This window comes from Psittacula echo, assembly GCF_963264785.1.
Source record: "Psittacula echo genome assembly, chromosome: 13".
NCBI lineage: Eukaryota > Metazoa > Chordata > Aves > Psittaciformes > Psittacidae > Psittacula > Psittacula echo.
In genome coordinates, this window is record NC_137749.1 from 3,263,030 (window position 1) to 3,290,913 (window position 27,884).

Sequence of the window (27,884 nt, forward strand, 5' to 3'; positions counted from 1 at the left end):
CTTCAGCTGAACTGTAGAGCTGCAGAGGGAAGTCAAGATTTGGTTTTCCTCCTTCAACCCCTTCTAAGTAAAAGTTACAAGTAATATGGAATATCATCAAAATTGTACAGCTACTGGTGCAGCTAGAAATATATTTAACTCCAAGTATTCAGGTCCAATTTGTATATTTTAAAGGGTAAAAACAGCAACCAACATCCTTGACTTCTCCTGAACTCTGTGTATGAAAGGAACTGCAGGGAAAAGTGGCTGCAATAAAATATCATTTCTTGGATAGAACAGTTCATCAAATACCTTAAATGACAAGACTCTAATTTTAGAATCAGATCTTCCCGAGCTTCCTTTATGACAGCTATTTTGGCCTGATAATCACATCATTGGTGGCTAAACATCTTGAACAAGGACAGAAGTTGAAACACACAATATGATTAAAACCTACATTATGGCTGCTGTAATATTCCAGAACCTATTAATGTTCTTGGGCAGGAGGAAAGAATCTAATTAAACCTTTATTTGATATTAAAATACAAACCATCAATGTTGGACAGTCATTCACCAATAGGCCAACTAGCAATTATGTATTGTTTTCACCCAGAAAAATGCATGTGTGTTCATAAATACAGCTTGGATTTGATTCAGGAATGGAGGTGACCAGAACACTGGCATGGCACAAAACCCAGCCTGCTGCATTAAAACAGTAACCTGGGATGAATAGTTACAGTCCTGGAGTGGAGGCTGGAGTCGAGATGGGATGGCTCCCATGGATCCCGGTACCTGCAGTAGCAGAACACTACTCACTGCAACTGTTGGGAGACATCAAGTCATTTAGAGCAATATTTTCCTAATGCAGCCAGACCAACAGAACACACTTCATTCTGCAGCCAACCAACCATAGCGAAAGTATTGCTCACAGTTTTGTCACAATGAAAGGTACCCGTGTTATACGGTTGAAATTAAAAGGATTTACAACATAACGGTTCTCTTACACAGGTAATTCAGGTTGATTTTTGTATTAAAGATCAAAATTTCCTATTGGCTACTATTTACATCATACCATAAATACGTATAAAATGGGGAGGAAAACGAAGTGCAAACCAGTAACACTCATTTTCTGAAAACAAGCTGCCTTTTAGTTTCATATTCTTCTTATAAATTCAATATCACTATTTAAAAATAATTAATATTTCTAAAAATATTACAATACAGGATAAATACTGATTTTCTCAAGTGTAACAAAAATATGTTCAAAATATAGGTGGCTCCAAGTACAAAATATTGCTCTTGGTAAAGGGTAACATGGTTGTAAAACTACTATTGAGGGTTTAGAAAAATACAAAACCATTTGCATTTACTGAGTGCATAATTACATATTAGTGCAAGGGGTGGAAAAAAAAGCATATTTGCATTCAAAGAGAGAATTGTCAAAGGTTTGCGGAGGTATGTAAAACATGGAATCGTTTCAGAGTCATGCGTATTGACCCCAAATCTCTATTAATCCTTTCCAAGCGATCTTCCAGAGCTTCCTAAAGGAAACAGTTAAAGAAAGGGAAAAAAAAAAAAAGGGATTTAATAAACCAAAATCCAATGATCATTATAAAATGAAGAAATAACTGTTATTCCTATATTCAGCTGGTATCCTTTACTAGCATTCTGTCAGCACCCACAAACTAGAGGCAGACCTACAAACCCTCTATTATTTTTATGTATGTGTGTGTACTTGTGGGTCTTTGGCTTCTTTAAAACTGTTTTAGGTATTTGGGGTTGGTTTTTAAACTTTCATGTGACTTCTAGATAAACTTGACAAGAATTAGGCCAGGTTGATGATGAGGGAGACACATTTAGGAAATGCTGACCACTGCAGTGAGGGGTAGCATTGATTCACTGGAATGCACTTTGACTTTCAAATCGGTTACAAGCCCTAGGATCCCTATTTAGGAACTGCTGCAGTTGTAGGCTTTGCAGAGACCTCTAGAACACAACTGGGAGATGCTTGTTTTCATTAGAAGAGTCTGCAGAGGCTTCTAAAGAAGGGCCTCTCCTGTATTCCACCTACACTACTTCTTTTTGCCTTCTTACTTGCTTCTTTATGCTTTCAAGCAGACAAAAAAACCCCAAACAACCCCTAAACTTTACACTTTCCTCTACAGCACAACAGCTGCAGGGATCTGTTTCATAGTTACTGCCTCAATGTATTGCCTTCATGTGCCTCTTAGTATTATAGCAAGGACAGACTATTCTTGTAGTAATCTGGAAAATGCATCCCATGTACAAACCACAGAAGATATCAACAAGTCGTCTTATGCAGAATATACACTATGTACTACTTATACATGTACACACACACATACTTTTTCCTTATATGCCATATTCAGGAACACTTCTCAGTGGTATGGAAAAGTTCCCACAGTAATTGAGCTTACTATAGTGGAACTTTCATCTACACTCTATATTCTTGAACTGTGGGAGAGCAATTTAAGAGAACAGCCAGATGTAGAAGCTTTTTCACCTGATTTAATCTTGCTTGCAAGGTCATTCTTCCACCAGAACAAGGTATTCGACTCAATGCAGCCTCAATCTAGTAACAGAAAATACTTCAGCTGTAAATTATAGTTTCAAAAGCCAGTATAAGCCTTCTTAACTCATCTTACAAAGAGAGAGGTGAGGTATATAGATTACAGAGACACATTCAGTCTTGTTCTTAAACGTAAGTATGCTACCATAATACTGTGCTGTACCAAACAGATACAGAAGTTAACATTCATAAGCAGACTCTCCCAAGGGTCATTTTGAAGTGTTCAAGGCCAGGTTGGATGGGGCTTGCAGCAACCTGCTTTAGTGGAAGGTGTCCCTGCCTGTGGCGGTGGAATTGGAATTAGATGAGCTTTAAGGTCCCTTCTAACCCAAACCATTCTAGGATCCTATGAAGGGAGCACACTTACTTGCCAGAATAACCTTCCTTATTTGAAAGGCTGGTTTAAATCATTGGCCATTGAGGAAGAAAATCAAATTCGCTTCAACCCTTCCATTCACACTGTGCTTATGTTAAAGTGACTCTCCTTTAAGGAAGTTAGGGACAGAAAAGGATTGGAATATGGGAAGTAGAGCAGGGAATGATAATGGCCCATTCCCAGGGTAACACTAGAAATTACGCATGAATTTCAGCCATGCATTGCAGGGTGCGCAGCTACACCCCTCACCTCTCTTCCAACTATTATGTTTCATCACAAATTTAAAATAAGAATAATCTTTGCCTGTTGCTTTTCCTGAGTCAGCTCATCAAAAAGCCTCTCTGTTTCAGCCAGAGTCCTAATCCTTGCTGTGTATTTGAAGTCCCCTTCACAAGCAGGCAGCACTGGCTCATATTTCTGTGCTACACTCCTCTCGTCCCAGGCTGTCGCTTTCTTCATTCCAGTATTGATGGATTCAGCACAAGAGCTGTGTCTGACACCTGAGTGTTGCCTTCCTATCAACAAAATAGGGATCTTTTTATTCGTTTTGTAATTGCCTGTGAAATTATTACATATAAGAGAAAAATAAGCTAATGACAAGAAAAGCAGAGTGACCTCGGAGGTACATAAAGTAAGGAGAGTGACTAGCAAAGCCTTGTTAGGTTGCCGTAGGCAAACTTCCCAGAAGAATGGAAAACATTTGTACAGATGATCTTTCAAGTGATCTTTATATCACAGCACATTTTTTGGCTAACAAACAGATTACTGTACTGTGCCAATTAGGAATAACTTTGACTCTTACAACATTTCTAAATATCACTAAATATCACAGTTGTCATGAAAACACTCATCTAAATCAACGCATTAATAAAAACAAAAGCAGAACATTGTGACAAGATTTACAAAAGTGAGAAAAGATTTGGTTTAATCAATCATTTAAAACATCTGAAACAACTGCTTTTATTATAGTTACTCTTGGCTATCTGTAATGTGATGTTTAGCAGCAGAATGTTATTAGTATCCCTGAGTACGTACATCTTTATACAGATCCGACTAAGATACGCATTGTGTAACTGAGTTAAGCATAGGAAAACATACTGCCCTTCTTTCTCCATTTCATTATTGCTCTTGTTCCATTTTCTTTGTGCATACACACATATACATAAAAATAAAATACTATATGAATGGTACTTCTCTGTCTACAGAATAAGGCAAGATTTAGAGGGTTTTTAAAACTTGGACTTGATAAAAGTGACAGCTTTCTATCTAAGCAGCTATTACCAATAGAGAAAGTTTCCCCCCCACTTTGATAGATTACCTTCTGTATCATCTAGTGAGAGGAACTGGAGCCTTTTTCTTGTATTATTGTGCTGTAAAGTAGATGTAGGACCAGATTCCAGGTCATCTAGAAGTATATCAAATCTACAGAGTAGGAAGCACAAAACAATCACTAGCTAGAAATCATGTATCAAGCAATGCAGTATTTTCTACTTTTTCACCTTTTGGTTAAATAAGCAGTTTTTTAATAAAAACAATTTCTATCCCACAGCATTGCAAGTCTTCTGCTTACTGCTCATAGTGCCATAGCTCAATATACTCCTATTTGCACCACCAAAATACCCTATTTGTGCAACTTTCTTTCAGAAGCAGGCCAAGCTCCCATGTTTCTTGACAGAGTTAAACTTAGCTGTATATTCAGATATCTTCACATGACTCATTTTCTAGGACTTTTAATGAACAAGAAAGAGCAGTATTAAGCCTGCATAAACATAGTGCTGCTATAGTAATGTTCAGAACACAACTGTATTCACAAGCCTCGTACCTTGTCACTGTGTTTTCATTTTTGCTAAGCAAATGGCTAAATCCAGGAGAGAGGTTTTCTTTTGGAGATCGTTTTGGGCTGTATGTCACAGACACTGGTGCCAACATTATCTCTCTTCTTGCTGCAAAAGACAGAGGATGTTTAACTACCTCGAACATCTCCCACTCATGTGATCAGATGCTTACATCTTAAATGAATGCTTTTCAAAGCTGTCTGCATGTTTATTTAGATGAAAAGTGCATCACAACACAGAAAAGTTAAAATAAACTTAAGAGCTCTCATGTTTTCTACAATTCCAGTCAAGCTTTTACTTTTACTGTTAGAGTAATGCACAAGTTCTATCTTTATTTTTCTTTCTTCTAGAGCAGCTTCTCGTTACTTGATTCTACCTTTTGAGTAACACAAACCAAACTTCAGAAAAGCACTGACTTGGAGTATTTGATTTCCTGTTTGGAGGAGGAAGGGACGATGACCTCTGGCCAGAAGGGGAGCTGTACCGTTTTGGTCTGTGCTGGTCTTTCCCTTTCTCTGGCGATCGGTTAGCAACTAAAGAAGATTCAACAAACCCAACAGTTTGACGTCGATTTGATGTTTCTAATTAAAAAGAAGAAAAAGATTGATTAATATAATACTTGTTTTAATACAAGAACCCACAAATATTCTGTACACAGCTTGGACTGTACAAAGACTGCACTTAGTCTGCCTGACATCAACATGTTTTGCTCAAGTCTTACTCCCTGCTCATCGTACTCATGAAAGATGGATTAACTTATGAAAAAGGATGTTTTGCAGCATGTGTGAGGAAACAATGCTAAATAACACTGATTTAATAGAGATAGTGAAAAGAAGGACAAAAACATCTTTGGGGAAAGAGGGTTGGAGTACCTGCCTGAATCAAGAATTTGAGACAAACTCAGTGTTTTCTAATTACAAGGCTTTCTAAATCAAGGTAGTTAGAACAGCTCAGTGCAGTCCTACAATACTTACGCCAACTTTCTTAGTAACATTGTGATACAACACCACGAGAACAAAACTATAATGGATGTACAGCCAGCCAGGGCATTGCTAGGACTCCATTAACTGTTTATAAATACTGAGATATTCTTAGAAAAAGGACATTAGCTACTCTCCAGCTTGAGACTTAACAGCAACCTTTGCATTCCCTCTATGTTAAACAAGTCACTTAGCTGCGTAATGTTGAATTTTCTTAGGAAAACTCCAGAAGTCTGCATGCTAAAACTGTTTTTATCCCATCACTTAAGCCTGGTGGACTTGAATGCCAAAAATAACAAAACCGAAAGACATGCAACCAAAGAAAAGCCAGTAAAGACAAGTTCAGGAATATGAAAACAAAAGTTACTAGCTGATGCATCTTCTTTTTCTGTCTGTGTACCCCAATCTTTAAATGCTTTTCCTTCTTCAAGTTCTTTAAAAGCTTTTATAATTGGTGGTTCTGATATCTCCATTTCTTTCTTTTCTGATGTGGTTGTTGAAGAGTCTTCTTGTGAGGAGTCTTTCTCAGGAGGAGAATGGTGCCTTAAAGAATATGACGCAGTGGAAAGTTAAAGAACTGATCAAGTATTTTTACTTTATTTCATATATCCAAACAAGTAGCTCAATAAACAAAAAACTGGAGGAATTTAGTTTGAGATTGACAGTCATCAAACCAAGAATTTTAAGGGTGCTTTTTAGCTTTAGCCAAGGACCTCAGAAGACTGTGTTACAGCCAGTTCAGGTGTGAGTTAAATTCAGTGATTTGATATGTCCTTAGGATTAAGTATGTCTTGACAGAGGCTTCAGAAACTTCTAAGTAAGAAGGAAAACTACTACATTACATCCTAAACTACACCTGAAGCTTCACACTAGTGGAAAGCTGCAGCCAACTGCTACAGCTCACATCCAATACAACAGAGCACACTGTGTCCAAACCCAGAGTAGAGTTGGACAAAAACATGTAAAGAAGGCAGCACAAGATGCAGTTGAAGCTTTCTGATATTTCAAGAACAGTACTGAAAGCTGCTCCTTGTTTTGTTGGTGAGGGAAGGTGATTTTGTTCTTAAGGAATTGTAGAACATCTATGACATGGAGAATTTTTTGAGAGTTTTATGTAACAAGTACAAAACTCTAAAAATATAAATCTAGTCAATTCTGGATTTCTAAAGGTGGTGGATACTGAAGGAAACCAACTCACCTGGAAGGAATATAGGTTTCTTCTAGTCTGTTATCTTTCGAGCTTTCCTGGACTTCCAAAGGCTGGCCAGTGAAGATTGAATGCTCTGCTCCTGGTATCAACCACTTCCGCCTGCTGACATCAGGAGTTGCCAACTTGCTGTGAGAACAGAACACTTCAGAATTAGGAAAGGTTTTGAAGGCTTTTATTCCTTTTTTCCCCCAGAAATCAGTCCTGTAATATATTCATCATAAACTACCTGTATCTTCATACTAACAAAAAATAAGATTCTCCCCCCAAATACTGCTGTGGACATCTACATAGACAAGTGGACATCTACAGACATATTACATTATCTTTTTGGGCTTCATATGATCAGTGCTGAACTGAGAGACACCAAAGAGGCCATAACTAAGTAACAAAGAAAAACCAAAGGGGGGCAAAGATTTCTGGTCTTTAAAACATTTAAAAACCCCAAACCAACAACAACCACACATAAACACACCACAGGACACAATTCAACTTTAACGTTCTTAACTTAAATCCACAATTCAAACTATAGTATGCATTCTAATTCCACTCAAATCCTAACTAATTCCAACTTCCACTCTCTCAAGATACCTGTACAAACTGTATGTAGAAACATAAAAAGTAGTAAATCAGCCCTTCAAAGCAGTGACAAACACACAAGGAAAACCTCCAGTGTCCAATTAAACTATTAGATTCTATTCCCAAGATCCCTGGTGAGCACGGGAACCCCTATTCAGCTGAGGCCTATCGAACACCCATCTGACAAGACTAGAAACAGTCTGCCAACTCACACATACATTATCCAAAGTATGTATTTGTTCTTAATACTTTCTTGGCATGTAAAACCTCTGGATTACATCATGTGTTTAATCCAGTTTGGCCTATGGACTGACGTGATCTTGATCCATTTTTATCCAAAACACATTAAAAAGGAGTCTAAACCACATGGTCTGCTTTCACACTGTTGGAATATTCACTTACTTGGCACCAGAGGTTCCGAAACGACTTTCAGTTACATGGCGAAGTTTCAGCATGTTTTCATGTTCTACCTGCTTGAGCTGAGCTTCAAGTTTCAAAATGGTCCTAATGTGGAAGTAGCAAAGATGCATTATAAGATTATTTAAATGACATAAAAGATACATCATATTTCTTGGAGTCAGCTCTTTTCTAATCAGATATCCTTGGTGAAGCAGAAGAACAAGAGCAACTACTACATTTTTATATCTATCTAAATACACATACAAATATGTATTTGAATTCTAAGGTAAGTAACCTAACTAGAAAGACAGGACCAGGAGATACTGCTGTGGATCAAAATGTCCACCTTGGAGGGGCTGGGGAAAACAAAACCAGAACATTTTTCCTCCTTGAAATGCTGTACTTATACAAGAGGCTCCCTGACTGGATGTAATGAGTGGCTCCTGTATCACTCAGGTAACTCCACCAATCTTCTGCTCAGGCTCTTCACAGGATTTTCATCTCCCCCACATACTGCAGTTCACACCTTCACTGAGCTAGCCCTTGGCCATGCAACACAGTCTTAGGCACTTCCCTCTTGGAAAACAGAAATACAGGGTTTTGGAGCAGGATATAAAAATCTCCTTTTCCACTAAAATTTCCCCAGCCTGAAATGGTCCCCAAATAGCAGCACTGAGAATCAGGCAGGAAGAAAATAGAAGTGCCAACAGAAATACTTCAATTGTCCTTCATACTACCTTCATTCCCTCAACAGTCCCAATAAAAATTGAAAGCAGAGTCGCTTTGGCTTCTTTCTATTCCTTTCTTAAACTCTTCCTATTTATTCTTTCTGTTCTTTCTGTCCTTTATTAATGCCTAGCAGCCATAATCTTAGCAAACTCCTGTCAGCATCCTCACTCCTGCAAACCAGAACAGTGACTGGTTAGCTGAAGATGGGGCTCCTGAGAGGACAACTATAGGAGTAAAAGCTTGAGCAGCAGCCTGGCTGGGCTATCTGAGTGACAACCATCAGAAAGGAAGCAAATCATTACATCCCATGGGAAGCCATTGTGATCGAGGAAGCAGAAAACACATGTACCTAAAATAACAAGATATTTACAGTATGTATGAAGTAACATAAAACAACATGAAATGATTCATAAGATGTAATGAAACTTACAAGATCTACAGACTTTATAACCTAGGAGTAAATATTTAGATCACTGCCTGCATTTCATATTGTTAAAACAGTGAGAAGACAGTTTCACATTTACCTTTTCAAATCAGATATCTGCGTGTTTGCATCAAGCAATTTGTTTTCGGTTGTATTTAACGTATCCTACAGGCACACAAGGAAAAAAGTAATAAGCTTAGAAGGTACAAAGTGTATTAAAAGATAAACACCCGAGTAACTACATCAATCTTGAAAACAATACATTAAATGCACCTTCCTATTTGAAAGGGAGGCCCATTCAATTTGACAGCTTTGACTCTGCAATATTTTTGCTGTATATTGCTGAAAACCAATACGTTCCAAACTCCCTCCTTTTCCCTGCAGGGCTCTGAAGATGTAGTAAGAAACTATCAGGTAAAATAAATATGGATCTTTCCATTTGATCTTTTTCAAAGTACTTAGGTTAATTCTATGGCACATTATCACACATTTCACGTGTGGTTCTCTAATTACTAGTGTGTACTTACCTTTACCCTTTCATGTTCTTTTCCAAGGGACTCATATTCTCCTAAAAGCTAAAACAAAAAGAACACACAAATCCACACTGAGACCATTTACAATTAACAGTTTTGTTGACTGCTGTCATCTGAATTGTTTGTCTACCCCATGCAGAAGCACTCCAGGGGATAGAGAACGTACTTCAATACTGTTTGTTAAGTTCTAGCGTCTTCCAATTGGAACAAAAAGTTACAGACAGAACAGAACAACTGAACTACTTACACAATATATTTCTAATGCTCAAATTATTTATCTCTAAAGAACCTGAAGGAACTGATTGATCTAGTAAAATTATTCACTAACTTTAAAGCTGACTTTGTATTTTGCAATCTTAGTTGTAAAAAAAGGAGTTAAAGCGTGAAGTAGCTTTTCCAACTAACACTCATTTTGCCAATCCTTTTAAACATTCCATAAAGCTATTACTGAAGAATCAGAGAAATAACTCCTTTGATTCAGTCTAAAATCATACACAATGAAGAGTTCTAGCAAGTTGAGGTGACTTATGAGAAACTCAGTCCATCCTCACTAAACTTGAAAGGGAAAAACAACTTTCTAAACCAACTTCCTGCAATACCTCTAAAAATAAAATGAAATAAGAGCACACAGAGTAATAAAATACCTGAGAGACTACGAGAAGTGTTACCAGGTATACCCTTGTTACCTTAAATACCTATAGATCCATAGTATCACCTAACACCTAGCTACTAAGTAGCCAGCTGAATAATTCCTGTTCTCTTAATGGCACCTTAAGCCTTCACAATGCTAAAGTCCGAGTAGTTTTCCAAAGCAGGAGGTGCTGTGCTCCTGACCCACTGTATAACTGTGACCACTACTGCCCATTTGCTTACTTACATTTTGAAACATTTTATTTTCTTCCTTTAGCCTGGTGTTTTTATTATCAGATAACTTGTAAGCTTTCTCAAACGCTTCCTCTAGATCTTGAAGCCTCGATTTTAGCCGACTGATGGTGTTATCCTTCTCCTTATTGCTTGTGCGCATTTCTTCTATGCGTTCCTGCAAACCTTTGGAATTATGACTGACTGCGTAGAAGCGGTCTCGCCAGTCTGCCTGCAGGAAAACACACATTCATGATCATGATTCCTGGAGGATTTGTTTTCATTTCAGTGCAAAGCATAATCTAAATTCACCTAAATAGAAAACAAGGGTACATCTGTATATGAACTTAAGATTTTTGCTCATTTCTGTGATGCAGAAAGAATGCAAATGAAGACTGAAACCCCAAAAAGACGTTATTTATTTTACAGGAATTAAAATATCTGGAGGTCAGGCCTCTTGCTCCCCAGCATGGAAAAATGTCTCTCCAGGTATCTAACTCTGATGACAAAGTGTCCTGTTCTTTGACCAGTAAATGCAGCTATGCAGCTGTAGGCAAACTGGTCTGACCTAGTCAGAACAACTGTATAGATATCCTTAGAATAGTCTTGCCTCAGTGCAGATGAGATGTGTTTTTATCACAGCTCTAAGAAAACAGAGAAAGTAATTAAAGCAAAATAAATATATTAAAAACCCCCAATATCTAAAGAGAGACATCATGAACACATCACAGCATTTCACTGTTCAGCTTTGTTTGATCCCTGCTAACCTGAAAAGGCTGTTCATAAGTAAAAGTGATGATGATTCAAGACTAAGAAACTCAGCTAGGAAAGTCACTGGTGGAACATATTGGCTGATTCATATATTAAGGAGGAAGGTTGAAAATAAAAAGATGAAGATACAGAAACACATATCAGCTTAGTAATGAACAAGTGCATTCTCTTACCCTTTCAGTTAAAAAAACAACTTGATTTAAGAACACACACTTACCACCTGCCTTTCCAGCACAGCATTCTTATTTTCAAGGTCTTTTATGCGAGCACTTGCTTCGTTCAGAGCTGCATCTAATTGGTCACACCTATTCAGAACATACAGATCACAAAAATCTCTTGAAACTTTAAAATACATATAAATTTTAGAGCTTTCTTTCCTTCCTCAAGCATCCCCATGAATTTTGGTGCCCAGACCATGACCTTCTCCCATAGCCTCTGGAGTGAGCACACAGCGCCTCTGCCTATGGTGGGCAACCAGCAACTTGGAAACACACGCAGAGACTCCACGTGGCTTGGAGCATAAGAGCTGCAGACCAAAAGCAGCTGAGATGCACCAGGGCAGAGCTGCACTTCAGCTAGCTGCTGATGCTGTGTGATAATTAATAGCTGCAATTATACCGCGAGCTACTTTAACTCAATAAATGACTGCTCAGAAGTCACTTCTAGTAGTTAGCACACAGTACTGCTGGAAGGGAAGTACAGAAGAGTCCCAGCTACCCAGATACTGCTTCAATTATTCTAAAAGGCATTGATTTTTTAAGTATTTTAGCTATCTAAATTGACAATATTTATTTTGACTGACAAATAATTTATCTACAAAATTCTCCATATAGCAAACATTCAAGCTATGTCTAATGGAATATTTAGGTGAGGCACACAGACTACAGTAGTAATACGTGGTCAAAGAGCACTGACTGGCAAATTTATAAAGGTACCAATGAATTCAAGCCTGTGGTTTTAACGTGAAAGATAAAGGATGATGATGTTCACCAGCATGACAGGCGAGAACTACTTTACAACACAGATAGTTCCATTACAAATTGCTTAGGCCAACCTCTGCCTGGCAGCCCCTCTTGAGTAAAACTTACACTGGCTTCAGCAAAAATCAGGTCAAACAAGACCTCTGGTCAAAACATCATGCTTGCTGCCTAACAATGATTTTAAAGTGATCTTAAACAGCTCCATTAAATAACACAAGATTTATATTTAATACAAAAATATTAGTACGACAGATGCACATAATCTTCAGAATTGAAGAGTGACAAACTTGTCAAGCTATTCTAAACAAGTACATTCAGGTTTGGAAGTGGAAGGAATCCCATGTCACAGAGGAAGAAGACAAGCAAGGCCAAACAGTACCTGTCAGCAAGGTTTTGACTGATTTTCTTCAAGTCTTCAGACGAAGCAGTTTTATGGCTTGTCTCTAGCTGCTGTTTTAAGCTGTGTATCTCAGCATCATAGTAAGCTCGTAGATCAGCTATGTGCCGAGCGTGTTTTTCCCTCAAGTTCTGCCTGATCCTAGTTTCAAAAGTAAGAACAGAAAAGGTTTCCAGCTATCGCCATGACCATGCACTGCTGTATTCATTTGCACATCATGAACTCAGCATATAAATCTCTCTTACAGAACTCTGTTGCATTCAATTTAAGAAAGCCTCACCATCTAACGCAGTGGTGTCAAACACCCAAGGCTTGCACAGAAGTCTTCCCATTAATACAAGTATTATTGTATACAAATACAATACAAAGCTTTACTCTCTCTTCTCTTCTTTGCTATGCACTAGAAACTGGATGTAAAATTGTAGCAGGAAAACTCAAAACACTGAGTTATCTTGAACCATGACCCTAACATAAGCCCTCACACATGGAATATGCCATGTCTGCTTGTCCACGGGCAACTCACAGGAGCTTCAATGGTGAATGGGGGATATTTATGTTTCCTAAGTACAGTAATTCTGTGCTTCTCCCACCATTTGCCTCTAAGACAGAAAAATATATCCCCCACAGAACTTGGAAGTTCTCTGCCTGAATTAACTCCCTTATACGACCTGTGAGGGTAGTACGGATTTTTATTTTAAGGTATAAAAAGACACAACCAAATAAAACATAGGAAATTGTTTTGCCTTCCAGTTAAGGCTTTGACATCCAAGGAAGACAGAATACAAATGCTGTGCCCTAGGATTAAATAGTATGGTCTGAAGAAGGTTAAATAGAACAGTCTAAAGAAAGACAATTGTAAGAAGTGGGAAATGACGCCATCTGCACTTCAGAGGAGAAAAGGAAAACAGCAGCAATGTGCAGCTATGTTCTAAGCAAACAGAACTCATATTCTGCTCATTTCACAAGTACTGTGAAGGTACCAACCATTACTTACTTACTTACATTACAACCAACATTACTTACTTTGACATTATCACAGGATCCTCGACAGATGTCACTGAAAGGCTGTATTCTGGCAAACTGCTGTCAGCACACTGAGCAATAGAAGATGGAGTGAGAGTCCGTGTTTCTTCCTCCTCAGTGTTGACTAAATTATCATTGTTAGCATCCATATATGCCACTGGAAAGGGAGAGCTGGTCTTGTTTTCATTCTGGAATGGGTGATTTCTCCAGAGGTCCAAACATGCAGCTCTGCTGCTGGCAGGATGCTTTGGAGAATCATTTAACTGAGATGAATTACTTGTCTGTGAAAAAGAGTCTGTGTCACAATGACTTGAAAATCCGGGCTCTGCCATAGAGTCTGGAGAAAAAGGAGCAGTCTCTTCAGGAACATTGATAAAACGGGGTCCTGGGTTCTGCTGCCCTGGTTTCATGTGCAGGGTTGGGTCCAACGTCAAGATCTAGGAAAGAAGTTACAATACTAAAAAAACCTGTGATTTAACTTTTGTTCTTGTAAATGGAGTTTATCTGAAGACATCAGCAATCCATGTAACGTATTGCAGGAATTATAATGAATAACCACAACCATTTACTACAATTACTACAGTAATTTGGTATGACAAGCAAGATGAAGGGACACGTAACAGCTTAGATGATGATGCATATTCCCAATGTTTGCAACTTGAGTTTCTAATTTTCCATTAAAAATAAAAGACATATCTAACATCTGCAGTTGTCTAAAAATGCTTTGACATTTCAGTTATGTAAATAGAAGGACTTTGATGTTTGCCTGTAGGTTGAAACAATAACTTTGCATAGTTATGAAAAATCACTTCATGTATTATATAAGCAAGATAGTCACACAGAAGCATCATTACTGGATTTTGTACAAGACTGAAAGCTGTATAAAGAAACAGATATGATAAAGAACAATTACACAACCTCGGCCTCTTCTGTTTCACGAGTGGAATGAACTCGTCCTGTGGGAAGCAGTAAGAAAACCCTGTTCCTGCGACTGCAGTTCCATCTGCATTTCATCAGCTGCAGCCTTGGCGTAAGCAGGTTCATCCTTGCACCATTCTCAAGGTTGTGCAGCAAAGATGCTTGTTTACCCAGGGTGTTTTTGGAGGTCTTGTCAGCTGGATCCCTTCCCATTCTGGCTCATCACAGCTGCACAAATTGCTGTTCCAGCATAAAACTGGAGGTGGCAGCAGGGGCCAATTAATGAGAAACCAGCCTGTAACTTACCCTATCCAAACTGAGACGTGAAGTAAAGAAATCAGTGTTACCTCTGGTGGGTGACTTGACTGGGAAGAAGGCATAAAATTCTGGTCTGGCAGCTGCTTGTTTTCCATTTGTCTTTTATGATAAATATCCTTCAATGATGACAACTTGATTTCATCAGCAGAAGACAACTTCAACAGGGAAAATTGCAACATTACTTTTCCTGAACACAATCCTCCATCCCCAGGATAGATAAGCAAGTTCTGGGGTGGGTTTAGCTAATAAAGCAGTTCAGAACAGGAAAAGGCTTTATTCAGCATACCCAGTTTAAAAAAGGGTCTTCAATGAGGGACATACACCTTTAATGTACTAGTCAGTCTTTTTTCAACTCCTATACACACAGTTTCTTGCAAGTGACAAAAGGTCAGTCAATTGCTAGTGATGTTAGTGGGGTTAAATGAATAATGCAGGAACAGAACATGAAAGACTGAGTTAACAGAAGAGTCTCACAGAGAAGCTGGCTTCTGGAGGGCTGATATTTTCCATTGTAGGGAAAAAAAAGCAAAGACAACAAGCAACTATCAGCCAACTTCTAACACACAAAGTTTACCTGCTCCGGTGATGCTTTTGTGGAGAACATATCAGCGAAGTCACTTCTGAAGTTCTCTGGTAAAGGGTGATACATCTCCTTCTCATCTAATTTCCAGTATGAAAGACCTGGTAAAAAGAAACATTGAAAGAAAATAATAAATAGAAAACTACAAATTCCAAACTCATGGCTATACAACAGGAATCCCCAAATCCATTAGTAAAATGTTACTGTGTCAGCTTGCAAAAATGCTGTATTAATTATGTGCATCTATTACTTAAGGAACTCACTAAAGCTTTTGTTACCAGAAGTTAGAAAAATTTCAATGCAAAGCACAGGCAACAATGATCAGCATCACATCACACAGCATCAGTAACCACAGCTATCAACCAGTGAAAGCACGTAGGTTTACTTTTTGGTGTTCAAGGGACAAATCCTCATTTACCATAAACTTTGGTATTTCTACTCATTTCCAGTATAGCATTTAAAACTTGTATTACCCTGGAATAATCCCACCGCAAACTTCAGTTTGCTACTCAACAGCACTCTATAGCATGCAAAGAGACAGACTACCAGGACTAAGAGGGATGGCACACGAGGAACAGATACAGTCTCAACCCCACTTCAGTTTCTTATATGTGTCCCTCTCTCAATGGGTTGTGCAGAAGCAATAAATATAGTTTGCAGGGCTGCATCTCTGTGCCCCTGTTTGTTACTCAAATGAATCCACCCTGTTACAATCAAAATAAGTGAATCAGTTGTTTGCTTTCACAAAAAAAAAACCCAACCAAAATGAAACAAAAAAAACCCCATATCCCCCAAACCCCACAAGTCCCCAAAAACCCCACAAAGAACCAGCACCAACCACCCCAAAACAATGGAATTAAAACCATACCAAAACACTAAAAAAGCAACCTCCCTCCATTAAAGAATCAGCACATTACACACTGCATTATCTTGTTCTTGTTTATCCATACAACTCCTCAATCACACCCTTGGCTTACAGGAATTCTGCCTCTATCACCAGGCACTCCTGTGACTACTATAGACCAATGATGCCAATATTTGAAAGATCATTTGATGCCCCACGATTTTAATAGTAATTAAATTATGAAACAGTTTTAAAGACAAAGCTCAACTTTGAAACACTGAGGAATTTGAAGAGAAAAATTGCTGCATATCCTACATCCGCCAGCAGTGACACACAGGAACTCCACCAGTTCGAAACGCAAGAGGAAGAAAAGCAGGATTATACTATATCAAAGCTTAATAGCCTGTGAGTGCACAAACCCTCCTCACCTCCCCAGGGTTACCAGAAATGCATTCTAGGAGGAGTTTTAAAAAACAAGAGTTCAAAAGAAAAGGAAATTTAAGTACAAGAAGTTAACTATACCTGAAGCTTCAGACACTAAGGAATTTGGACTTTCATTCGGTTGATTGAGGTAAAAAGTGTAAGGTGGCAAAGCAGCATCAGAAAGGTTTGTCTAAAATCACAAAGAAGGAACAATTTATAAGGAAAGTCACAAAGCAAGGGGGAAGAAAAAGTCAAGGATATAACTGTTTCAAATTGCATGGAAGGGGTGTTAGTCTTTTTAAGCAAAGGGATTATATTTCATTATACAGCATGATCCAAACCTGTGCCATTTATATTCAGAGGAACCACAGTCAAAAGGGAAACTAAACAAAGCCATTCAGTTAAAAGACACTGATGTTCTAAGCCATGTGCCTGTTGCTTGTGGAGCATTTCTGAGATTAACGGTTACAAAAATACACACTTTGTACAGTCATCTAAACTTCCTTGCTCCAGGTGCAGGTATATAGAGGGGTGACTTACCAATAAAGCATTACTCTTTCCTCATCCTAAGATTGGAATTGCTTATACTGAGCTGTTAAGACTCCACCTACCACAAATCTACAGGTAAATGCTGTCTATCAGCACCCCAGACACACAAGATACTACATACCCTTCTCCTCATTCCAAACTTCCTAAGCGACCACCAAAGGCAATCAAAGAAACCATTTTGAAAAGAGTGGGATGAACACAGGGGATAAAAATGGACATAACTTCAGATTTGCCACAGCTCCTCTTCCTTAATCAAGGAATGACAACACAGTGATACAAGAGCAACTGAGTAAGTGCAGCTAGCTTTAAAACAGTCATCTCATATTGCTCTTTCCTATCATACTTGGGGCTTTTTGTTCCATTACAGAAGCTTAACGGCCATGCTCCTTGGCAAATTTATACAGCTCATACAACTGAGGACTAAACCAGGATAGAAACCATTGAATTAACAAAAGTCAGTAAGAAAAAAAGAATTGGAACTAAAGCTTTTCAAGTTTTTGCATGAAGTACCAGCTCACCTCAAGGCTATTTTGTCCCTCTTAATGTTTTATTTAGGTATTCTCCTTTGCCTAAGGAGGAAGAAAGGAAAATGAAGGAATAGCAACTGAATTCTCACAAAGGAAAGAAAAGATAAAGGTTTTTTCAAAATCTGAGTTTGTCACTAATTTCCTTATGCATCCTCCTGTAGCAGAGAGAGAAAAGAAACAATCCAAAGCAGATAAATGTGACTCCTGGTTTGAAATACCCCCTTAGAGGAACATATTGTTTCCACCGACAATGGAAGAAGATTAAAGAGAGCAAGCCCAAACACAGTAAGCTACTCTTAACTCTTTCCAGATCACCCTCAGAGTGACCACAGGAAAGAAAACAAGCCCTGCCTTGAATCAACTGATTCATATTTCCTAGTTCTCCTAATCTCCTATAAGTAGAGCCATTAACAGAGTGTCAAGAATTCTTTCCTTAAAATTCACATAAGGAGAGAGGTTTGTGACAATATACTGGAAGGAATGCTAAAACTTCATAGTTACATGTATGATGATTACTCACACAATCACCTTGCAGAACAACCTTCTGGATCAGAACTATGTGATTAAGCTTCCCTCCCCAAAATAATCAGGTGCGTGGACATACAGAATTATTAACTCACGAATACGGGGAAGCACAAATCAAATTCTGCTCAAAAGAGGCATTTTGAGCTGCTTCAGCAGCCACAGCAATAGGTGGTACTACAGTTCTAAAGTGGTGGCATCACAAACTTGAAATCCAAGATCCTCCAAAAAAATTATAGGGCACAATAAATGACCACGACCTGAAGCTTCAATTGAGAATGTAACTATTACCTCTATGAGGAAAGAACAAGTGCTACCTAGGTAAGTGAACACAACAATTAGGTAAGGAATAAAATAAGCCAAAATATATAAGTATAGAATGATACAAAAAGTAAACTCTGCCCACCTGAACTTTAAACATATGAATGGTAACATCATACTCTAATGCTTAAAGCAAGTATGAAAGCATGTGCTGAATCAGAAACCACTACAATGCTGAAAAAATACCAGTAACAAGAATCAAACTAGAAAAACATACAGAGACTTACATTCTGATGGGGTAATTTCTTTGCTTGCTCATTTTCTTGCATAGAGTTCACACACACTTCACCTGCATTTATTCTTTTTGGTTGGTTTTGTTTCAGTTTTTGTGCCCACGATGTTAAAGATTTACTAGAAGAACAAACACAGACCTTAAGTACATACATCCTTTTCAGTGGAGACATGATCCCTACAGGAAATTTCTTCTTCAAGGTGGAACAGAGGCACTAAACCCCCACTGCCTTCATACACCTTTGAGAAACAATATGAAGTGATGAATGCTGAAATGGTTTAGGGTTGTTGGTTTGGGGGTTTTTAAGGTAAAAAACCAACTCAAACACAAAGAAATCACTGAAAGGTGCTACTGAAACACACCCACCAGTAAAATAGCTTTCCTTTAAAAAAAGTCCTAACAAAGAGCTTCAGACAACTATTTTTTGGTCTGTTCAAGCAGATACCATCCAAAACCACAAAATTAAGCCAAAACGAAAATGCAGGGTCTTTTCTTACTGTGTAAGCAGCACAGTAGCATTTTTTACAATCAAGATGTTCCATTCAATTCTGACGTGTTTTCAGTTACCAACAGCTATTTACAGAATGGGGACTGCCTACAATAAAGTATTTGGAAAGTTTACCACTTACCTAGCTTTTTTTCCACATTGAGTTTCATCAACTTTATGTTCAAAATCAGTAGGAAAAATTAAAGCATCATTCCTTCCCGATGAACAATTTTCCTCTCTTTTTTTTGGTGAAAGTTCCCTTTTATTTTGAACACTGGCTACAGCTGCATCGCTCTGCACTATTGCTCCATCACTCTGTCCCTGGGAAGTTTTCTCCATGTAGTCTGTGCACGTGGTAGTGTTGTCAAGTCTGCCAGGGTGCAGTTCAGAGGCAGAAAGTGTACCGTACCCACTGTTCATTGAAGCATCACTTCCAAAACATTCCTGATACAGGTCAGAGGCATTTGGCTGACTTTCTGCTTCATTAGATCCAAGTTGATTGACAACACATTCATGTTCTTTAAAGATTTCAGAATGCATCCCCATCTGACTGCCTAGTGATGAAAAAGTGTCTGTGAGCTTGGTGGGCAAACTTCTGCTCTTGCCAGTGCCCCAGTTGCTGCTCTGCAGTTTTGCCAACTGCCTTACCTCATCCTGAATGAGCTGCGGGAAAAGGGAAGGCAAAATTCCTAAGAGAGGATATCACAGAACACATTTAAACTTTGATGACTCTTCAATTCATGGTATTAGTGACAGAACTAGGGTACTTCTCTGAAATGACTCAGATTTTCCAATATGTAGATATCTCATGCATAAAGTAGGTCTACATGTAACAGTAAAATGTCCATGGCAACAATTCTTAAATCCATGCAGTGAATTACAGGTCTCACTAGTCATTTATTAATGTAAAAAACATGCATGCATGTATTCACTACATACCTTCAAACTAGAGTTACCTACCAACCAGCTAAGGCAATATTAGCTATCCAGGTATGTCATTAGAAGTGGACAAAAGCCTTTTGCTAAATTTAGGTGTAAAAGATTCTATAAGTTAGATATATGTTTTAAAGACTGCAAGGATGCTTAATGGAAGTATAAACCATTCCTCTATGATGCTAATAGGAATAATGTACCTCTGTAAGATTATTTGCATCAAACCTGACTTTAAAATACCAGATTTAGATAATACGTTATTTATCCATATAATAGAGATCTGCATTTGAATTATTCTGGTATCTGATGGAGCGGAGCAAACCTCTAGTTACGTCACTAGATTTAACAGTTGTTTAAGAATGTGGAACTCTACTAATGTTTTTCACAGAACTCCAGTGCATTACTCATGTGAATGGCAGGTGGAAAGCACAAACTGGACAAAAATCATTTGTTCTCTTAAAGTAAGAAATAAAAAGTAAGGCTTAATTTCAGAGGAACCTACACGTACACTAGTCAGAACCAGCCCCTAGGTTTTATTAACTATCGATTTTCACCCCCCAAAATAACCTCCAAAAACCAACCCCCTAAAACTACCCCAATCTTCCCCCCAACAGAACCCATCCCTCCAAAACTGAAACAAAATCTCCCCAAGTCATCCCCCAAATAACACCACCAAAACCCCTGACACTCCCACTCAAGTGTCAAAGTTTTCTGCCATAAGCTTTGTTACTGGCTCATGATTTCAACAATAATTTGTGATTGTGTGACTCAACTCTGACAAAGGAGGGAAGGGAGAACAAAAGGGAAGAAACAGAATTGTCAGGAGAAAAAACCCAAATTGATGAGATTCTCTGCTGACATTTAATCTTTGCCATTAATGCCTTGGGTGGGAAAAGTGAAAGGCTACTATTCCAATTAAATAGCATTCTTACTTCTCTTTGCATGGTCACAAATAATTCCAAGAGAAGACAAGACCTGGGAAAAATAAGATCACACTTCTATAATTCTGGGAATACAGGTAACTTTTTTTCCTTTCAGATCTCTTCCATAAAGTCTGATCTTGGGGTGATCCACAGGTGGCGGCAGTTCACCATTACCACACCTGGCTTCCGATCACAAAGCCAAGGACTGACCCCACTGATTCGAAAATGAACTCCAGGTCTTTTGATCCCTATTTTCACATGGATTAAGATGTATTTTTAAAGCACATTGCTCTTCAAGCACAGCATAGAGCAAGCCTTATCTCAGAGTCACACCAATGTTAATGCAGCATCTTGTTTTTCTACCCAAATAGTAGATTATTATTTGTTATAGAATCACAGACTGGTTTGGGTTGGAAAGAAGCTTAAAGCTCATATAGTTCCAACCCTCTGCCATGGGCAGGGTCACCTTCCACTAGAGCAGGTTGCTCCAAGCCCCATCCAACCTGGCCTTGAACACTGCCAGGGATGGGGCACCCTTTAGTATTCTTATTAGAGCATAGTGAGTTGCCTGGATTGCAGTATTTCTCAGTTTTAAGTTTGGAATAGCTCCCTCTGTTATATATAATGCACTCATATAACTGAAAGCAAGTTATAGCTGTTGATTTTATATTTAGTGTGGCAATTAGTAGTTAGTAACTCCCTGCTGATACCACAAAGTCAGCTCTTCCAGAGGTAGCCTTTCCTATTAAGACACAAAAAGGCAAAGCCAACACAATGGTTTAGTCAAAACTACGATTAGTAACAAGTGAATCAAACCACTACAGTAGGAGGAAGGAAATACAAGAGAAAGGAAACACTGGTGGGACAAAAATAACAAGATGGGGGGGAAGGTGAAGAGGTGAACGGGGAGAAACAGGAGATAGGATAAAAGGACAGTACCTCTTGTTAATTCAGTTCAGGAACTGCTGATTACTACTAGTGTAGAGGGCATCAGGAAAGGGAAGGGAAAAACAGCAACCAAAATGATGAAGATATTAAGCATTATATATTTATAGAATCACTGTCTCATACATACATAGACATTTGTTTTGTTTTAATGGATAAATATGGTTCAGCAAAAATGTGAATATTCCCCTGGGTCATCTTTTCATTCTTAACCGAAGGGTGGAATAAGCATTCAGGTTTTACAATGAATGCTTTCCTACGCTCTAGACTGTCTAGAGGAGTGAATGACAAGATGCATAACATCTTCTAATGAGGAGAAAACTACCATGTCTCAAAATTAGAAATGATACAGTCTAACAGTTAGTTAAAACCAGCTTGTACCTCCAAAATCCAATTATCCTATCGGCATTCTGAACTAAATGTTTGTGAAAACAAAACAACTGAAAACACATAATCTCAGAATATTCACTTCTAGAATGGTTCTTACAGTTACTTTGTTAATTACCCAAGGCCATCTCAAATAAGCATCCTGTAAATGGCATTCCAGTTATCCACTTCCACTAACTGCCTGTCTGAATATACTTACAGAAAAAGATAAGGGTGCCAGAGCCTGCATTGTTTTGGAGGGAAATGTGGTTGGGGGCAAGGGAAGAAATGTTTAGTCTAACCTACCTACATGAACAAATCATTACTTACTTGGATTTGATGGTGGAACTGCTCTTGCTGGGCAACTATTTGTTCCTGACATTGTTTTTCTACCAGTCTCAATAACTGTAGCCACCTTGTCTATTAAATCAGAAAGTAAAATAATTAAAGCACAGTCATATTGCATCTCTAGCTACAATACAGTTTTGCAGTCTTACACGTAGGTGTTGACATAATACAAAGTTTGGTAACAGCACTGTGGTTTCAACCCCACAACACACGCAGCCCCCTATCAATGGGAACAATTCACTATGGACACATTCACTTTAACTCCTTCTAGACAGCAAGAAAACACCTCTACAATTTAAGTTTGGTTTAAAAAAACACAAATGAAACAGAGAAGAGAGTTATTCTATTAAAGGTTACTTGAAAATAGAAATGGCTGGCAGCGAAGTACAGTCCAATTTTGGAAAGGTTGATTCCAGTTCAGTAAATTATAGACAATTTTAAAACTGGTAATGAAACATCCTTATGTTCAGTGAACCATTTGCTTGTTCCCTTCAGCAATGTAGCTGAAGGCCATGATGCATAACTATTCAGTGACAACAAAAAGAGAATGTTAAGTCAAATCTATAGAGTTCCTAAAATATGGTAAAATCTGAATTTTAAAACTACTTTATGTTAATCTTCATGGAGCCTGATTCTTGAAGCACAGGACACGGGACACAGAAAGCATGTGCCTCGACACAGACACCTCTGTTCCTTCCTCGGAGCTGTTAAAGCAAACCCCTAAATATAATGATAAAATTTAAAGTAAAAAAAAAGACAAAAACAACATTAAAAAGCATTTGAGAGAATTAACTCATTGAACCCACTTCATGATTTTGGGGTTGTTTTAAGTCGGGAAACAAACTGATCACATTGCTACAAATGGAATAAGTAAGTCATTAAACTAAAACTGAGCCAGTTTTAGAAAGAAAACTTATAATTTCCAGGATCACTTCAGGCCAGTTTGAAGTGAGACAATTTTAAAGGTTTACATTTTTTTCCACTCAAAAACTTGCAATTGAAACTCTGGAAAAAATATTCACATCTGTCTTGTAACACTAAGATTAAAAGCTATGGGAAAATTGCAGTAAAATCTACGCACATGATTAGTTCACACATTGTAAAAGGATTTGTCCCATCATGAGGAATAAACACATACATCATAGATCTTACTGCTAAACTGTAGCATTAGATTTGTCTTCCAAAATACAAAGCTGATACATTAATACAAATGTCTTTAAAAATAAACCTTAACATCAAATACCTCACAGCTCTTCACAATTTCTGTGTCAGAATTTCCAGCGTTCTGGAGATCTTGCACAAAGGAGGCAAGCAGCTCAACAGAACCAGGCATTAATGAGGACCTGGTATTCCCTGAGTAACCAGAAACTCCATTGGGATTGGATGAGGGACTTCTAGTGAAACACAAGGAAAAGGATTTCAATTATTTATCGTGCCAGTTGTCCAATATAATGGCCAAAATAACACACTACGTATGCTATGAAGCTGTACAGAGTTACACACTTAATTTACACTGTGACCCTCTTCATGCTGAAAAATAACAACTGATCCGTTCATAGATGTTTGTCAAGAAAATGTCCAAGAATCCACAAGATGCCTCATTCTTATCTTACATACTATTAAAACACAGCTTTCCAAGAAGAGAGGCAGCATCACCAACAGAGACATTACTGCTTGCTAGTGCAAATGTCAATAAATCCAGCTTTTCATCAAACCCATGTGCTTCCTTATAGATTCTGATGTCAGAAGTGCACAAATATAAGCTGCTATGTAACAATGATTCATGAAGCCCAAGAGTACTGCCTCCTTTTGAGGAGTTACACATGCAGTAAGCAACTTGTAACTCTCATCTTAATAGGACAGTCAAGAAGAACCTCTCCTTATCATCGCTTAGACTATTAGTCCATATGTGCCCTTCTAATTCAGACTGGGAATAGCCTGGGCACTGAACAGAAAAACAACTCCATATTTCTAAGCTGCTGGTCTCTACCAATGCATGGTCTTAGCACAATGCATGATCATTCTAAAGAATGAGCTCTTACAATTAGTGCAAGACAGGTTCCCAGCTCCAATTCTACAAGACAAGGCAAACGAAACTCCTAAGCTTTTACGGAAAAATTAACAGTTCTTTCAATAAAGCTTTTCTCATTAAGCATTACACCTGTAAATACGAAACAGCCCAAAATATATTGCAGAGTATTACGTATTATTTCACCTGAGCAACAACACTACTGCAACAGCACACTAATGAAGCATAACGAAAATAATAACAGTATTTGTTAGGAATTTCTTCAACACATTACCTGTTACAATGCAAGTGACAGACAGAGCTGTGGGTATTGCTGACATCAGAGTCTGCAGAAGATGAAGGGATTTCTTGCGCAGGTTTCACCACGTCACAGTTTTCCATATCTTAGTCCCAAGTATGATGTTACCCTGAAAATAAATAAATATACAAAATATAATAAGCACCACCATCAGGTTTGTAAAAGCCATTTGATTAAAGAATCACAATTTGATTAAAAAGCCAAACCACCCCAGAAAGTGCTGGCATTCCACAACCAACCTCTCTTCCTTGCCCAGTGCTATGCTTGCAAACATGGGGTATTTAGTCAGCTTTCTACTTGCTGGGACCACTAAAAATCAAAGAGATTCCCAGCTGTGCATCACATCTAGACCAGGCTGTAAGTGGTGTCTGAATCCAAAAAATTCCAGGTAGAACAGTGCTGTTGGGGTTTGGTTGGTCGGTTGAAATCTGAGCTCTCAGACTTCTGTGAAAGGGCCTTATTATCAATGCACTTAAACCTGCTGAACAGCAATCTGTGCCTTGCCTGCAAGAAGCAAAGCCACCAGAAAATAAAACCAAGACCCACTGAGTTAGACTGCAACTGACCAATTCTGACGTTTCTGTATGTGATATTTGGCTTGCTTTCTTCACAGAACACTTGGTTTACTGTTACTGTAGAACATTAACTCAAAAAGCTGTTTTGAGCTACACATCTTAACAACTAACAACAAAACCCCATGTAGTCCAACAGGAATCCCAGAGCAGTTAAACCCAGCAGCTGGTTAACTGAAAGCATCATAAATAAATAACTACTAAACACTTGTGCGATGCTCTTACAGCACTCAAAGCAGCAGTTCACAAGAAATGCTGTAAAGAGACTAAAATATTCCTCCAGTTCCCATACGTTCACTGAAAAATAGTTGAAATACATTGCTCAGTCCTCCTATAGTGCTTATTCCAGCGCGTTCTACACCCTGGTGAATTCACGCTGCGTTCTAACAGGGACGAGAAACCTTACAATCATGGCACAGATGAACAAGAAGAGACATTAAGAAATAACATCCTAGTGGTCTGTGACAATACTAAAAATAAACCCCTGCTGCCTTAAAGATGCACACCACCTCCAACACAACCATTCCTCTTTAGAGGGCTTACAATTACATGCTACCGGCTTTAACATTACTTGTGAGTACAGAGATATCACACTAATAGATAGGTCTGGAAGCATAAACATTTATTTCCACCAGAAGGAAAACCGATGGACAACAGCCTGATTTTTGCCTGTTTTACTGGACTTTTAGCAGGAATGCTTCCCAGGTACTCACTCAAGCTATCTCCTTTGGACAGGGCTGAAAATACAAGAATGGGAAGGAAGTTATCCCAGATGCACATATCCTTTGGCAAAGCTTCTTGGGATAAACGGGGAGGGGGGAAGCCTTTCTTCTTTCTCTAGTAGTTTAAAGTGCGGAAAACCTGAAGGTTATCAGGCACCTAACAGGACAGATAAAAGAGCTGTGAGTGCCTCTGGAGCAGCTGATGACAGTGGAGGGGGCTACCTCAGTCTCCCCAGGATGCAATCATGGGTGGCCTATCTCAGCAGCACAGCAGATGGGTGGGACTTCGCTGTGACACAGGCTCGTTTCATAACCTCATTAGAAGTCTGCTCACAATATAAAAGAAAGCACATTAAGTGAGCTGTAACTGGGCTGAGGAGTACTAAGCTGACAGCTATTGTTTCCATAGCACAGAATAATCCTTATACGGCCAAGTCCCTACATAAAGGAGTAGGATAAAAACCAAGCTGCGGGGTATTCTGACTCTTAAGTGCGATGGGGATGCGAACAGCAGGGCCAGCGTCGCCCGCGTGGTTCTGCGGCTCCTCCTGAGCGAGACCCGACTGCCCGCGACCCCCCGCAGATCCCTCAGAGGGAACGGGGCGCCTCGGTCCCCGCTGCCCCTCCCGCCTCCAGGACTCCCTTTCCCCGGCTTCCCAAGGACTTCCTGAGGGACCATGAGGAGGGACAACGAGCCCCAGGGGGGGCTCCTGCCCGTAAAGCTCAGCTTCATCACGGGACCCCCTCCCCTCACAAGGGATCCCCCTCAGGGCCGCCCCCCTCCATCAGCGATCTCCTCCGCACCTCTGCCCCCTTCTAATGGACCCACTCCTTCCCTCCCTCCCTCCCTCCCTCTCTGCCCCTCGGGCTCCCCTCCCAAGACGCCCCTTACCCTCGGCTCTCCCCCTCACGGCCCCGTCCCCCCAGCAGCGTGTCCCCCTCCCACCCCCGCACGGACTCCGCCCCCACCGCCCTCTCCCTCAGGTCAAGCCCCGCCCCTACGCTCCCATTGGGCAGCTGCCCCTCGCGCTCCGGGATGTTGACAGCGCCGCAGTTTCCGATTGGCTGGCGCGCCTGTCACTCATCAGAGAAAGGGGCGGGGTAATGGAGGGGGCATCGCCGGCGCTGGGACGCGTCCAAGTGCAGAGGCGCGGCGGGCTCCGCCCCCGGCAGCTGCCCCCGGGGCTCGCTCGGTTCCTACCCGCATCGCTGGGAGCCCGCGGGGAGGCGTCCGCGGCGGCCCAAGAGCGGCCTCCTCCGGTGACCGTTAGGCGATAAACAGGCGCGGCCCGCCGCCTTCCTCCCACCGATTGGCGGCCGAGTTTCGAACGCGGTGGGGCAGAGGGCGCTCCAGGCAGAGCCCG

The 27,884-nt window shown here is 39.5% G+C and overlaps 1 protein-coding gene across 10 annotated transcripts; it reads right to left on the reverse strand.

The window, feature by feature from the left end:
* On the reverse strand, positions 1 to 27,874 carry MPHOSPH9 (M-phase phosphoprotein 9). Of its 10 annotated transcripts, XM_080628741.1 has the most exons (25): positions 27,722 to 27,872; positions 26,512 to 26,677; positions 25,203 to 25,335; positions 24,143 to 24,293; positions 22,882 to 22,971; positions 19,527 to 20,047; positions 18,893 to 19,016; positions 16,846 to 16,936; positions 15,474 to 15,580; positions 14,929 to 15,054; positions 13,664 to 14,100; positions 12,623 to 12,781; positions 11,481 to 11,568; positions 10,509 to 10,724; positions 9,626 to 9,673; positions 9,199 to 9,263; positions 7,949 to 8,050; positions 6,959 to 7,096; positions 6,128 to 6,303; positions 5,197 to 5,361; positions 4,768 to 4,888; positions 4,264 to 4,367; positions 3,249 to 3,460; positions 2,504 to 2,572; positions 1 to 1,520 (listed from the first exon to the last, which is right to left on the reverse strand). In XM_080628741.1, exons 3-25 carry the CDS (start codon positions 25,307 to 25,309, stop codon positions 1,419 to 1,421), a joined length of 3,519 nt encoding a protein of 1,172 aa, XP_080484867.1. In that variant the 5' UTR covers positions 25,310 to 25,335; positions 26,512 to 26,677; positions 27,722 to 27,872; the 3' UTR covers positions 1 to 1,418. The 10 variants fall into 10 exon arrangements, 8 of the variants coding, with proteins under 8 accessions (XP_080484867.1, XP_080484868.1, XP_080484871.1 ...); XM_080628742.1 differs by lacking the exon at positions 26,512 to 26,677 and having other exon boundaries at positions 27,722 to 27,874; XM_080628745.1 differs by lacking the exon at positions 27,722 to 27,872 and having other exon boundaries at positions 5,197 to 5,313; positions 26,512 to 26,980.
* Between the last annotated feature and the right edge of the window lie 10 nt (positions 27,875 to 27,884).